Raw genomic sequence first — 13,874 nt, forward strand, 5'->3', positions numbered from 1 at the left:
TCCCGAGGCCTCCCGTCCCATGATCCTTTCTCTTCCCCAGCTCTCTATCACTTTCGCCAATCATCTTTACAGCTCTTAGCTTCATCCCACCCTCTCCAGTCTTCTCCTATCATTTTGCATTTCCCCTCCCCCCACTACTTTCAAATCTCTTAGTATCTTTCCTTTCAGTTAGTCCTGACAAAGGGTCTTGGCCTGAAATGTCAACAGTGCTTCTCCTTATAGATGCTGCCTGGCCTGCCGTGTTCCACCAGCATTCTGTGTGTGTTGTTTGAATTTCCAGCATCTGCAGATTTCCTCGTATGTACTGGTTCCAATGTGTTTCTATTAACTGAAATCCACTGTATATTGTACATTAAGTTACAAGTTGGAGGAAGATCAAAATCAGCATAACAGATGGAAACATTTAGTAAAATAGCGTAAAATACATTTTTTCAGCTCGGATGCTGAAGTAAGTTCTATAGTTAAAAGGAAGATAATCTATTTTTTTAAACAATGACCAGAAATGTTAACTCTGTTTCTCTTTTTGAACCTGTCTGAACTATGTTGTTTTAGCCTATAGTTTTCTCTTTTGAGTTTTGAATACTGGGAGTTTTGGTGTCAGACTTTACGTATTTCCTTCTATTCGGTCTGTTCCTTGGCATCAATATATTACACCCATACCAGGTACTTTCATGGCAATATTAGAAGTTGCTCTGGTTAATATGTCATTTCCTTTATATCTTGTTTGATATGAACATATTTCAGGAATATTTAAAGAGAAGTAAATTACTATCAAGTACTATGAATCCCTCAGTTACTGAAAATCATTTCTAAACGGGGGAGGATGGAGTTGAATATTGTAAAAAAAAATGTAAAGTTTTAATCATTCTTCCATGTAATGGAATGTTTCTTCTGACTCAAGGTATTAAAAAAGATTAAAGATCCTGGGAGCCACTCTGAAGTTTACTACTTGAAGAGCAATGAACTGAACTGGATCCCACACTTACAAGCTTGAAAAAGAAACAGATTCTACAACTTAGCGATTGGGCAGCAAAATTTAAAACAATGCAATTTATTTATAATATTTCTGAATGAAATTTAAAATTTTATTTTACCTTGTACTTTCCCTGATCACAGCCACAGTACGTGCTTTCCATTGTATAGCTCCTCGTTACACCAACCTCACGCCACACTACGACCCGTGCAGTGGATTCCTTGGACTTTTCCACCACAAAACTACAGCTGCTCATGCAGAAGGCGGGTGCAATTTGGTTCAATACTTTTGGCAAAGTCTAAATAGTCAGATGTCAAGAAAATAAAATTAGCTTCATGGAACAGAAGTTTCTAAATGGAAATGATATTTTACTTTAGAACACTAAAGATAAATTTGTATGTTCTGTCAGTTGTGGCACTGGAAAAGAAACTGGAAGCACATGATAAAATCGGTCATAGTTAGCATGGTTTCCTCAATGGAAAATCCTACCTGATAAATCTGTTGGAATTCTTTGAAGAAATAACAAGCAGGATAGAAAAAGGAGAATCAGTTTATGATATATACTTGAATTTTCAGAAGGCCTTAGACAACGTACCACACATGAGACTGCTTAACAAGGTAAGAGCCCATGGTATTACAGGAAAGATACTTGCATGGGTAAAGTAGTTGCTGATTGGCAGGAGGCGAAGAAAGGGAGCCTTTCCTGGTTGGCTGCTGGTGACTAGAGGTGTTCCACAGGGGTTTGTGTTGAGACCACTTCTTTTTACATGAAATGTCAGTGACTTGGATAATGGAATTGATGGCTTTGTTGCAAAGTTTGTGGACAATACGAAGATAGGTGGAAGGCAAGAAGTATTAAGGAAGGAGGGAATCTAGAAGGACTTAGATAGATTAGGAAAACGGACAAAGAAATGGCAGATGGAATACTGTGTCAGGAAGTATATGGTCATGCACTTTGGTAGAATCAGAATCAGGTTTATTATCACCAGCATGTGACGTGAAATTTGTGAACTTAGCAGCAGCAGTTCAATGCAATACATAATCTAGCAGAGACAGAGAGAAAAAAAACATAATAATAAATAAACAAGTAAATCAATTAGGTATATTGAATGGATTATTGAAAAATGTGCAAAAACAGAAATACTGTATATTAAAAAAGTGAGGTAGTGTCCAAAGCTTCAAAGTCCATTCAGGAATTGGACGGCAGAGGGGAAGAAGCTGTTCCTGAATCGCTGAGTGTGTGCCTTCAGGCTTCTGTATCTTCTACCTGATGGTAACAGTGAGAAAAGTGCATGCTCTGGGTGTTGGAGGTCTTTAATAATTGACGCTGCCTTTCTGAGACACTGCTTCCCAAAGGTGTCAGCGAAGAGGATATGTGATAAATAAAAGGATAGACTGTTTTCTAAATGGAGAGAAAATTAAAAAATCTGAGGTGCAAGGGGACTGGGAGTCCTTGTGCAGGATTCCCTAAAGGTTAGTTTGCTGGTTGTGTTTGTGGTAAAGAAGATAAATGTGATGTTAGCATTCATTTCAAGAGGATAAGAATATAAAGCATGGATGTAATTTTGAGGCTTTATAAAGTACTGGCGAAGCCTCACTTGGAGCATTGTGAGCAGTTTTTGGCCCCTTGTCAAAGAAAGGATGCGCTAACATTGTAAAGAGTTCAAAGGAGGTTTTCACGAAAATGATTCCAGGATTGAACAGCTTTTCAATGAAGAGTGTTTGAAGGCTCTGGGCCTGTATTCACGAGGGTTCAGAAGAATGAGGAGTGACCTAATTGAAACCTATTGAATAATGAAAGGCTTTGATAGAGTAGATGCAGAGAGGCTGTCTCCTATGGTGGGAGAGTCTAGGACCAGAGGACACAGCATCAGAACAGAGGGGCATCCTTTTAGAACGGATATGAGGAGGAATTTCTTTAGCCAAAGAGTGGTGAATCTATGGAATTCATTGCCACAATAGCTGTAGAGGCCAAGTCTTTATGTATATTTAGTGCAGAGGTTGATAGATTTTTGACTAGTCAGAGCATGAAAGGATATGGGAAGAAGGCACGAGATTGGGGCTGAGAGGAAAAACCATCAACCGTGATGAAATGGCAGAGCAGACTCAATGAGCCAAATGGTCTAAATCTCCTACATTTTATAGTCTTGTGGTCTAAAATCAGCTATCAGCAATAGTGACAGTGACAATTATGTTAAAAAGTTCTTTCAGAACATATGTGGGCATCATTTCGTGATCTTGCCTAAGCATCCAGACCTACTAATATGGTTCATTCTCAAATGATCAGAGGGAATTTAGAATGAAAAATACTGTAAATACTAGCTTACTCAGCGATACTGAAATTATTTAAAAGTAAGACTGCAAATATTTTGTTTAAGGGCTTCATTTTAAAGAGGGCAGCGTTTAGTGAACAAATCTCAGAATGCGCAGTTTATCAAAGATCCATGGTAAAATCGTTAAATTCAGCATGAGCAGAAAGCTCAAGATATTGTGAGTATTCAGATGCCAACTTTGGTCAGAAAACAAAAGTTAATGGGTGAATAGGACACAAGATAAAGATAAAATACAAGAGCAGAATTTTAGGTGACTTGGCTTTTATTGAAAAAGGGTAGTTCAAGGAAGATCAGTCAGGAGTGCAATTAGAAAGTCATAATAAAGTTATGCTTCAAGATTCCAGTAACAAATGACTGAGGTAGCTACAACATTAAAGAGGATATATTAATAAAAGATCTTTAAAGCAGTTCTGAATGTTTTCTCTACCCTGAAAACTACTGAGAACTGAATATTGGGTAAGTGCATGTGAATTAGAAAACATAGCATGAGAAAGTAACAATAATCAGAAAATGAAATAATAAAGTAAGATTGAAACATTAAAGTAAAATATTACAAAAACAAGCTATTCTTGTTGAATACAATTTCAATCTTAGCTACTGAACTGCTAATAGTAAAAATAATTACTTGTCTTGGAAATTTCCTATATAATATTGAAGTGGACACATAGCACATGCAGTACACACCCTATAGCCAAGGTCTTCCTGTAAGTCACAAGAGGCAGCACTAATGTCAGTCTGCCACACCGTCTCCTTTATGCTGCAGCCATACATGAAGACATTTTTCTTCCGAGAATGGCCATGATAGTCACAAAAAACCTGTTGAAACAATGGACAAAATAACTGTTATTAATTTCTAATTTAAAAGTTCAAAGTAAATTTATTACTAAACTACTTGTATGTCACCATATACAACTCAAGAGGTTTATTTGTTTCTGGGCATACTCAATAAATCTGTAGAATAAGAATCAATGAAAGACTAGGATGTTCAATCAGTGTGCAAAAGACACAAACTGCAAATACAAACAGAAAAAAATAATAATAAATAAATTAGCAATAAATATTGAGAACATGAGATGAAGTCCTTGGAAATAAGGCCATAGACTGTGGGAACTTTTAAGTTGAGTGAAGTTAACCCCTTTGGAAATAAGAGCCTGATGGTTGAGGCGTAATAACTGTTCCTGAACCTGGTGGTGTGAGTCCTGAGACTGCTGTACCACCTTCCTGATGGCAGCAGCAAGAAGAGAGCATGTCCTGGATGGTGGGGGGGTCCCTGATGATTGGTGCTGCTTTCCTGTGACAATGTTTCATGTTGATCTACTCAGTGGTGGGGAGGGCTTTACCCGTGATGGACTGGGCCATATCCACTACTTTTTGCCAGTTTTCCATTCAAAGGCATTGGCATTTCCGTACCAGGATATGATGCAGCCAGTCAATATACTCTGTACCACTCATCGATAGAAGTTAGTCAATTTTTATTCATTACATTCAAATGCAGCACCTGTTTGAATGATAAACCATGCCACAGTTTTTATGCCAATGCTTCCTTCCATAGAAATACCTATGCTTATGATGGAAAAGCCCAAGGTAAACAGTTACACCAACATTACCTAATTAAACCACTAACTGGCTGCCAGCTAATTTGATAACAAGTTTTTCTCAAGTTTGGATGTCAACTTGATTCTTCCAGAAGCTCTGTTGCCTGGAATTTGTTTCATTTTGCTGCACTTCACATTGTTTGCTCTAGCTTCTTAAATGATTATTTGTCAGCTTTGAACCCCAAACTCTCAGTCAAAACAAAGGTAGCCGCATACAATGCTTGTGTCACCAGCACACTGCTATACAGCAGTGAGACTTGGACAACCTACACTAAACAAGAGAAAAGGCATAGCACCTTCCATTAAGGTGCCTTCATCACATTTTGAGCATCTCCTGGATAGACAGAGTACCCAAGCAGAGATTCCCTCCTTGCCAGCCTCCCTAGCATGTACACCCTGGACAGGCACCGTAGGCAGTTCTAGCTGGGCCACGTCTGCCACATGTAAGTTGGCCGCATCCCAAAATATATCCTTGACAGTGAGCTAGCTGACTGCACCAGGTGGAGAATCACTCTGAAATAACACCTGAAGTCGGATGAGTAAAAAGTCCTCCCTCAATACAGGAAACGTCCTTTCCACATCTACTCTAGGCTTTTCATTATTCATTAGGTTTCAATGAGATCTCCCCTCATCCTTCTAAACTCTAGCGAGTACAGGCTCAGAGTCATCAAATGCTCCTCATAAGTCACCTGTTTCATTTCCGAAATTATTTTCATAAACCTCCTATGGACCCTCACCAATGTCAGCACATCTTTTCTTAGATAAGGGACCCAAAACCGCTCACGATACTCCAAAATTTATTATCAGAATGCATATGTGTACTACATGCAACCCTGAGATTCTTTTTTCTATTGATTGGAAGTTGACTGGAAGTATCCCTACCAGTCAACTTTGACCAGCTCCTCTCTCATGCCTCTTTAATTTCCTTTACTTCATTGCAGTACTGATACAGCTGACTTTACCTTCTCCCTCTCAAAGTGGAGGGGTGAATTCTATATTATGATCACTGCATCCTATGGTCTCTTTTACCTTGAAATTCCTAATCAAATATGGTTCTTTACACAACACCCAGTCCAGAACTGCCTTTGCCCTAGTGGGTCATCTTGTAGGCACTCTAAAAATTCTCTCTCGGGATTCAGCACTAACCTGATTTTCCCAATCTACTTGCATATTGAAATTCCCCTTGAATATTGTAACATTGCTCTTTACACATGCCCTTTCTATCTCTCATCTCAGTCTATATCCCACATCCTGGCTACTGTTTGGAGGCCTGTAAATAACTCCCATCAGGTCTTTTTACCCTTGCAGTTTCTTAATTCTAACCACAAGGATTCTACATCTTCTGGTCCTATGTCACCTCTTTCTAAAGATTAGATTTCATTTTTTGCCAACAGGGCAACCCATCCCCTCTGCCTACCTGCCTATTCTTTGGATACAACATGTATCTTTGGATGCTAAGATCACACTTATGATCTCCTTTCAGGCACAAGCCAGTGATGCCCACAGTGTCACATCTGCCAATCTCTAACTGCGCTTAAAAGATTATCTACCTTATTCCGTATACTGTGTGCATTCAAATATAACACCTACAGTCCTGTATTCATCACCTTTTCCATTTTTGCCTCCATGTTATACTTCAACTCATCCCACTGACTGCAATTTTGCCCATCATCTCCCTGTCCTTCCCCAGTCTCACTAAACACTGCATCTACTTATATACCAACTGCCCTATTCTCCATTTCCCAACAATTTAACTGTTGCAAAAAGAAACTAGCACTTGTACCCCTTTTTTTTTACAAAAAAATTACACATGCACACAAATTTTGGAACAAATCTGAAACACTTAAGGAAAAGAAAACTGGCAGCAGTCTTCAAAATATACCAAAGGAAAATAAAATATACCAAAGGAAAGTAAAATATACCAAAGGAAAGTAAGTATTTTAATTTTCCAAATAATTAAATGTGGGTTCTGGTTAGTTAGAATTTAGACTTTACAACCTTCAACCATTTCAATAGAAAAATAAATCTGACCTGGTCTATGACCTGGCAATTAATTTTAAGAACAACCACAATTAGGAATAGATAGTGCATTGCAAAGGTTACTTTATGTATGTGTGTACTTCATCTTAGTCACAAAAAGGGAAGACACCCATGTTAGAGTATTGTTCATTGACTGCAGCTTCACCTTTAATACTATCACTCCACAAAAATTCATCACTAAACCCCAAGATCTGGAAGAGAACACTTTCTTTTGCAACTGGTTCCCTGGCTTCCTGACCCATAGACTGCAATCTATAAGGATAGACAGCAATACCAACACCACCATCATTCTGAATGCTAATACTCCATAAGGTTGATCATCAGCAGCCTACTCTACTCCCTGTACACTTCTAACTGCATGGCCAGATTTCATTCTATTGCTATCTATCAGTTTGTAGATGATACCACTCAAATAACAGTAAGTCAGAGTACAGGAACCTCAGTGTCACGGTGTCATGTCAACAACCTTTCCCTTAATGTCTGCAAAATAAACAGCTGGTCATTGACTTGAAGAAAGTGGGTAGTGCACATGCTGTTGTCTTCATCAGAAGCGCTGAAGTTGAATGGGATGACAGTTTAAGGATCCTAGGAGTGAACATTAACAGTAGACTGTCCAATTCCAACTACATTGATGACATGGCCAACAAAGCTCACCAATGCCTCTACTTCCTCAGGAGCCTAGAGGAATTACACAAGTAGTAATTCTTAATGGTGCATCCTCTCGGGATGCATCACGGCTTGGTATGTCAACTGCTCAGCCCATGACTGCAAGAAGCCACAGAGGTTATTTGATTTAGACATTGTGTACTTAAATGTATCATCTTCAGATGCTTGGCAGTGGTGTAGTATTATCACTGGCAGATGGATGTCATTGCAGCAAAACAAGTTTATAAAAGGTATTGTTCTGATAAATGCAGATATAAGAATCTATAATGTAAATATAAAGTGAAATAAGGTACGACACTGAAATACAGATACGATTGAGTTGATGTGAATATGTACAGATCCAAATGAATATAACGCTTCTGTAAACTGATCAGCTAACATTTCATTGCAGTATTTATAAATTAGACATGTTATGAAAAATTCAGTGTGAATTGTTCAAAACAGGAGTTTTTATTGTGGCAAGAAACCACAGATCACACTTAACAATAATTCTGAAAGTTCAACTTAATAGTATTAAGGAAAATTATGGATTACACCTGTGCTGTTACAGCATGAAAAGCATGGCAGAGAAAGGCACCTCAAGATTGCATTTTCTAATAAATTATTTTAAAATGTTGCTTAAGAAATAGAAGTTTAAATGCCTGAAACAAATGCTCCATTTAGAACTCCTCATGGTAATCTATGAATTGAACACAAATACATGCGATATACAGCAATAAACATAAAATGGAGCTTTCTGACTTTGTATCCAAATTTTAAAGTAGATGTGTGTTTAAATGGCAGTGCAACTAAAGTTATTTTGCCTACCAATTGGATGATTTGCTTGATGCGTATGGAATTTGAAACAGAACAATCCAATATGGTTTCCAACTCCTTTTCTACATACCAGAGGGGTACGTTGTATACTGGCCAGGTACTGCAGTAAGCCCTTGGTATGGTAAATTGTTGGATGAAGTTCAGGATGAGGGTTTGACCACTGACGATTGAGATCTTCTCCACTTAATGAGCAACGATGGCTGCAAAACAAAATTTAGAAGCATGAAAATACTTCTTAGTAACTGTACCTTCTTAGATTTAGCATTCATCTCTTCACCTCTCATCACCATTAAGTATTCTACAAGGTGCTAATATAAAGGCTAAAATATCAGCCGCAATCCCAATTATAATCAAATGTTAGCATAATTTTAAAAATATAATTTTTGCTATCTTAATCTAGTGATTTTGTCTACAGTTAATGTAAATGCACGTTTTCCTTGAAATACTTGACTGAATATCATCTGAAACAAAACTTTGTTGAATCCATCTGGTTTCTCAATTGTCATACAGTACTTGCAGACTTGTTATTGTTTTGGGGCACTTTTTTTTCCTGTACTCAGCTTCCAAATAAACTCATGAATCTCACAGAAACAAAGATTAAACTCTCAAAGATGAGTACTAAAAAAGCTGGAGGAAGTGTTTCATACTGTGCTCAGTCTATAGCCTGTGCTGGTAAATGTCTGTAAAATACACAAATATCCAAATTCATCTTAGGTGCCTCTAGCTTGGTCCTAGCATGGGATGGATAGCAGTTTGAAAAATTAAATTACCACTCAAAAGTGACCAGAAAGTATGATGAAAGCAAGTCACTGAATTTTTAAAAAATAATGCAGCGAAGATCACATTAACGTATCATAAACCTTTCTGAGAGCCCTGAGAAACAATTCTATTCAACTAAATTTAAATACAGATATTTTAGGCATAGATAAGAAGACACCAGTTTGTTAAGAGCTTAATTTTTGTTAACATTCGTACAATGTATCACTGATTCTCTGTGTAAAAAGGAGAAAACTATGACTGTGCTTATAGGTGTTTTGGGCTGGTGTAGGTAGTCCCTGATGAAGTACTTATTTACTTAAGAGACACAGCACAGTAACAGGTCCTGATAGCCCAACAAGCCCACACCACCCAGTTACACTCATGTGACCAATTAACCTACTAACCTGTACGTTTTTAGAATGTGGGAGGAAACCGGAGCACCCAGAGGAAACCCGAGTGGTTACAGGGAGAATGTACAAAATCCTTATAGACAGTGGTGGTATTTGAACTCAGTTCACTGGTACTATGAAGTGCTATGCTAACCATTATGCTACCATGCCACTCTTAATAAAATTGTCCAGTTTAATTAAAATGTTTTGAAAATTTTCATTTAAAACCAAGGAGCTCAGTGTTGGCTTAAGCCTAGCCCTAAGAAGACCTTGACCACATCCCTGAAGATTACTGCTGCACCCAATCTAAGAATTCCATAAAATCACTTTAACAGCTCTTACAGATACGGAAAACTTATTAACAACCTGGGTTTTGATCCAGCTGCCACGTTTTCTTTGGTTACAAAATTAAATTAAAATAATAAAAAATACAATCCATAAAGTACAATCCATTGGAATAGCGTCTCGCCCTGTAAAAACTATGCAAATTCTTTCCTGGTCAGTTAAACCACAAAACATAACTCATTTAGAAGAAGCACAAGGCAACGAGACTGTCCGCTTAAAAAAAAATATTCCACTACTGGGGGACCTTGTAGCTACTTGTTAAATAAAACCCCTCAACAATCTAAATAATTGTAGTTATTGAAATATATAGGGATTCTCTTACAGTGAACCTCTGTAATTCTTCACTCAGAGACTTAAGAGATACTTAAAGAGGATGTAGATAATTTTTTCTAAGTTTGTAGAATTGCAGCTTTTTGGATCTCTAATAGACGTGGAGATGAATCTTGGGGTAAATCAGCTATGATCATGTTGAAAGGTGGCCTACTCCTGCTCCAGTTTTCCAGTGTGAATTACTGTGCAGATAACTCTACCTTTAATCTATCTGCGATGAAACAGTTTTCCGCATTTTATCTCTAGAAGATAATCTTCGAAAACAGAACATTTGCTTCCTTTACAAACTTGGTTCAAAACTCTCCTGCCCAAATCTCATTCACTCAACACATTTTGGGAAATGGTACTGCAGCATAAGAGCCAGGACCAACAGGCTCCAGGACAGCTTCTTCCACCAGGCCATCAGTCTGATTAATTCATGCTAACACAATTATATTTCTATGTTATACTGACTGTCCCATTGTACGTACTATTTATTATAAATTACCATAAATTGCACATTTAGACAGAGACGTAACAAAGATTTTTATTCCTCATGTATATGAAGGATCTAAGTAATAAAGTCGATTGAAATTCAATTCAATTTGGCTCTCCAATTTTCAATAAGTTCTGATGAAGCAGTGTGTAGATTTTAAAACTCTCATTCTTTCTATCAAATCCAAGTTCTCAAACTTCTTTAGCCCTACAACCCTTTGAGAAATGACTGTTCCTTTATGCTTTAAATCATTATGTCATATCTCTTGATACAAAAACTTTAAACATCACTGCTTTAAAATACTCCTCCATCCTAGATGAAGTTGCTGGTCATCTATAAATTGGCATATCAAATTTTGTTGACAATCCGACTGCAAAATATCTTGGTCTGTTTTGCAAGTTTAAAAGTACAATATAAATGCACAGGAATGTTGGTATTAAAGTCCAGGGTACCCAAACTCCAAGAGGCAAATTAACCCATATCTGTAAACTGCTTATACAATGTGATTCGATATTGGTAACCCATTTCCTAGGTCTAAACAGAAATTCTTAATAGCTCGTATTGTTAACAGTATATTTAATATCTTTCTTCCCAATATTTATCCCAACTAACAGATTTAAATTTTGTTTTTGGGTATGCATTTAAGAACTGTCTTTTGTGGTTGGAACGTTCTCAGCAATATAACATTTAGTACTTACCTTAGTCTCCCGATTCATTTTTGGTATAAAAGTTTCCTTATACCATCTCCCTGCTTTCTTATTGCAAGAGTATAATTCTTAAGGGGCTTGACAGAGTAGATGGAAAGCTGAAGTTACTCCTGGCTGGGAGACTTAAAACCAGGGTCACTCTCTCAAGATAAAGGATCAGCCACTCTGAGGACTAGCGAATCTTTGAAAATCATCTTCAGGAGAGTTGCAGAGGTTCAGCTCATGAATATATTAAAGGCAATAATTTTCAGATATAAAGAATCAAAGGAAAACAGAAAAGAAGCACTGAATTCTTTTAGTCATGATGTTACTTAATTCCAGAACAGAACAAGGAGCAGAATATTCTTCTTCTGTTTCTATTTCTTATGATTTATTTTAGAAACCTGGGTTGCAGGCTATAAAATCTAGAAAAATAAAGAAAAAGAAAAATAAAGAAACAGAAAATGGTGGAAGTATTCGACAGGTGAGGATGCTGCTGTGGAAAGAAAATCAGAGCTAAATTTAATCTTGACGATCATTGTCAGAAAACATGCAGATGTGATGTGTCAGCTCTGTTTTGCTTCCCAAAGATGCAGCCTGACCTATTGAGTATTTCCACCTGTTTGTGGTATTGTCTTTTCCTCTCCATCATTGTCCATACAACATGTGTGCATATTTTTATAATTTCAAACAAGTACATTGAAAGGAGGGATAGGTGTTCAGAGGAAGGAGGTGACAGAAAAGTCCTAACAGAATTTGTTTTTTAAATTATAAAAATGAAGCGCGTTAGAAATATATTTCAGTAGTGATTGACCGCCACTTACTCATCAAACAGCAATATTATTCTAAACTTAAAATGTAGAAAATTATCATCTCACCTTCCATTAATGACTCCATCTGGGTTCAGCATTGGGACTATTTTAAAAATATATGAGTCCCGCAAGCTTTGAGCGGTCAAATTATTACCCATTAAATATTCCAAAGTTCCTTTCATTACCCAGCTGGAGTTACTTTCCCCAGGATGAACGCGAGATGTTAAGAAAATGTAAGGTCGATTTCCTGCAAGAAATATTTATACATTATATTTTTAAAACATTGCTTGACTTACTTGTGATTATTTAGTATATTTAATGACAGAAAACAGGGATGTTCCAAAAAGTTTCAGCATCCCAAAGCAGCTTTGATAGACGATCATTTCAGAAAAATTGTGTAAGTGACCAGAAAACATGAAATAATATGGCAACATGATTCATAATGAAAAATCTGAAAATACAGTATGCTTTAATTTTATTAAACTACAAGAGGAGTCTCAGTACACATTTGTCTGGAGGTTTTGTCTGATTTAGTACTTGACATTTAAACAAGGTGATCTTGTGGCCATTTGATGTCATAGCAAATCGGATACACTGATAGTTTTCCCATTGTCAGGGATCCAACCAAAGTAAGTATAATATCATTTAATTCTCATGCTACTGTAGATATAATCACATTCTGCAGAGAGTTTCTATTTAATCCCTTTGTACATTTGATAAAATATTTGATTGCATAAGTAACTAGACAAAAACTTGCACTGAGGTTTTTTTTTAATTCTTTCTTTTCATATAACCATATTATAACAACAGCACGGAAACAGGCCATCTCGGCCCTCCTAGTCCGTGCCAAACTCTTAATCTCACCTAGTCCCACCTACCCGCACTCAGCCCATAACCCTCCACTCCTTTCCTATCCATATACCTATCCAATTTTACTTTAAATGACACAACTGAACTGGCCTCTACTACTTCTACAGGAAGCTCATTCCACACAGCTATCACTCTTTGAGTAAAGAAATACCCCCTCGTGTTCCCCTTAAACTTCTGCCCCCTAACTCTCAAATCATGACCTCTCGTTTCAATTTCCCCTAATCTCAATGGAAACAGCCTATTCACGTCAACTCTATCTATCCCTCTCAAAATTTTAAATACCTTGATCAAATCCCCCCTCAACCTTCTACGCTCCAATGAATAGAGACCTAACTTGTTCAACCTTTCTCTGTAACTTAAGTGCTGAAACCCAGGTAACATCCTAGTAAATCGTCTCTGCACTCTCTCTAATTTATTGATATCTTTCCTATAATTCGGTGACCAGAACTGTACACAATATTCCAAATTTGGCCTTACCAATGCCTTGTACAATTTTAACATTTCATCCCAACTTCTGTACTCAATGCTCTGATTTATAAAGGTCAGTGTTCCAAAAGCCTTCTTCACCACCCTATCTACATGAGACTTCACCTTCAGGGAACTATGTACTGTTATTTCTAGATCTCTCTGTTCCACTGCATTCCTCAATGCCCTACCATTTACCCTGTATGTTCTATTTGGATTATTCCTGCCAAAATGTAGAACCTCACACTTCTCAGCATTAAACTCCATCTGCCAACGTTCAGCCCATTCTTCTAACCGGCATGAATCTCCCTGCAAGCTTT

At 37.3% G+C, this 13,874-nt stretch overlaps 1 protein-coding gene across 13 annotated transcripts in view; it reads right to left on the reverse strand.

The window, feature by feature from the left end:
- agtpbp1 (ATP/GTP binding carboxypeptidase 1) overlaps positions 1-13,874 on the reverse strand; it is a 270,083-nt gene that overhangs the window by 62,462 nt on the left and 193,747 nt on the right. For all 13 annotated transcript variants that reach the window (XM_059969829.1, XM_059969822.1, XM_059969828.1 and 10 more), the window contains 4 exons: positions 12,286-12,466; positions 8,494-8,623; positions 3,991-4,122; positions 1,095-1,271 (listed from right to left, as the gene is read on the reverse strand). In XM_059969829.1, coding sequence (XP_059825812.1) covers positions 1,095-1,271; positions 3,991-4,122; positions 8,494-8,623; positions 12,286-12,466 — 620 coding nt within the window. The remainder of the gene's footprint in view (positions 1-1,094; positions 1,272-3,990; positions 4,123-8,493; positions 8,624-12,285; positions 12,467-13,874) is intronic.

This window comes from Hypanus sabinus, chromosome 5, assembly GCF_030144855.1.
Source record: "Hypanus sabinus isolate sHypSab1 chromosome 5, sHypSab1.hap1, whole genome shotgun sequence".
Classification (NCBI taxonomy): Eukaryota; Metazoa; Chordata; class Chondrichthyes; order Myliobatiformes; family Dasyatidae; genus Hypanus; species Hypanus sabinus.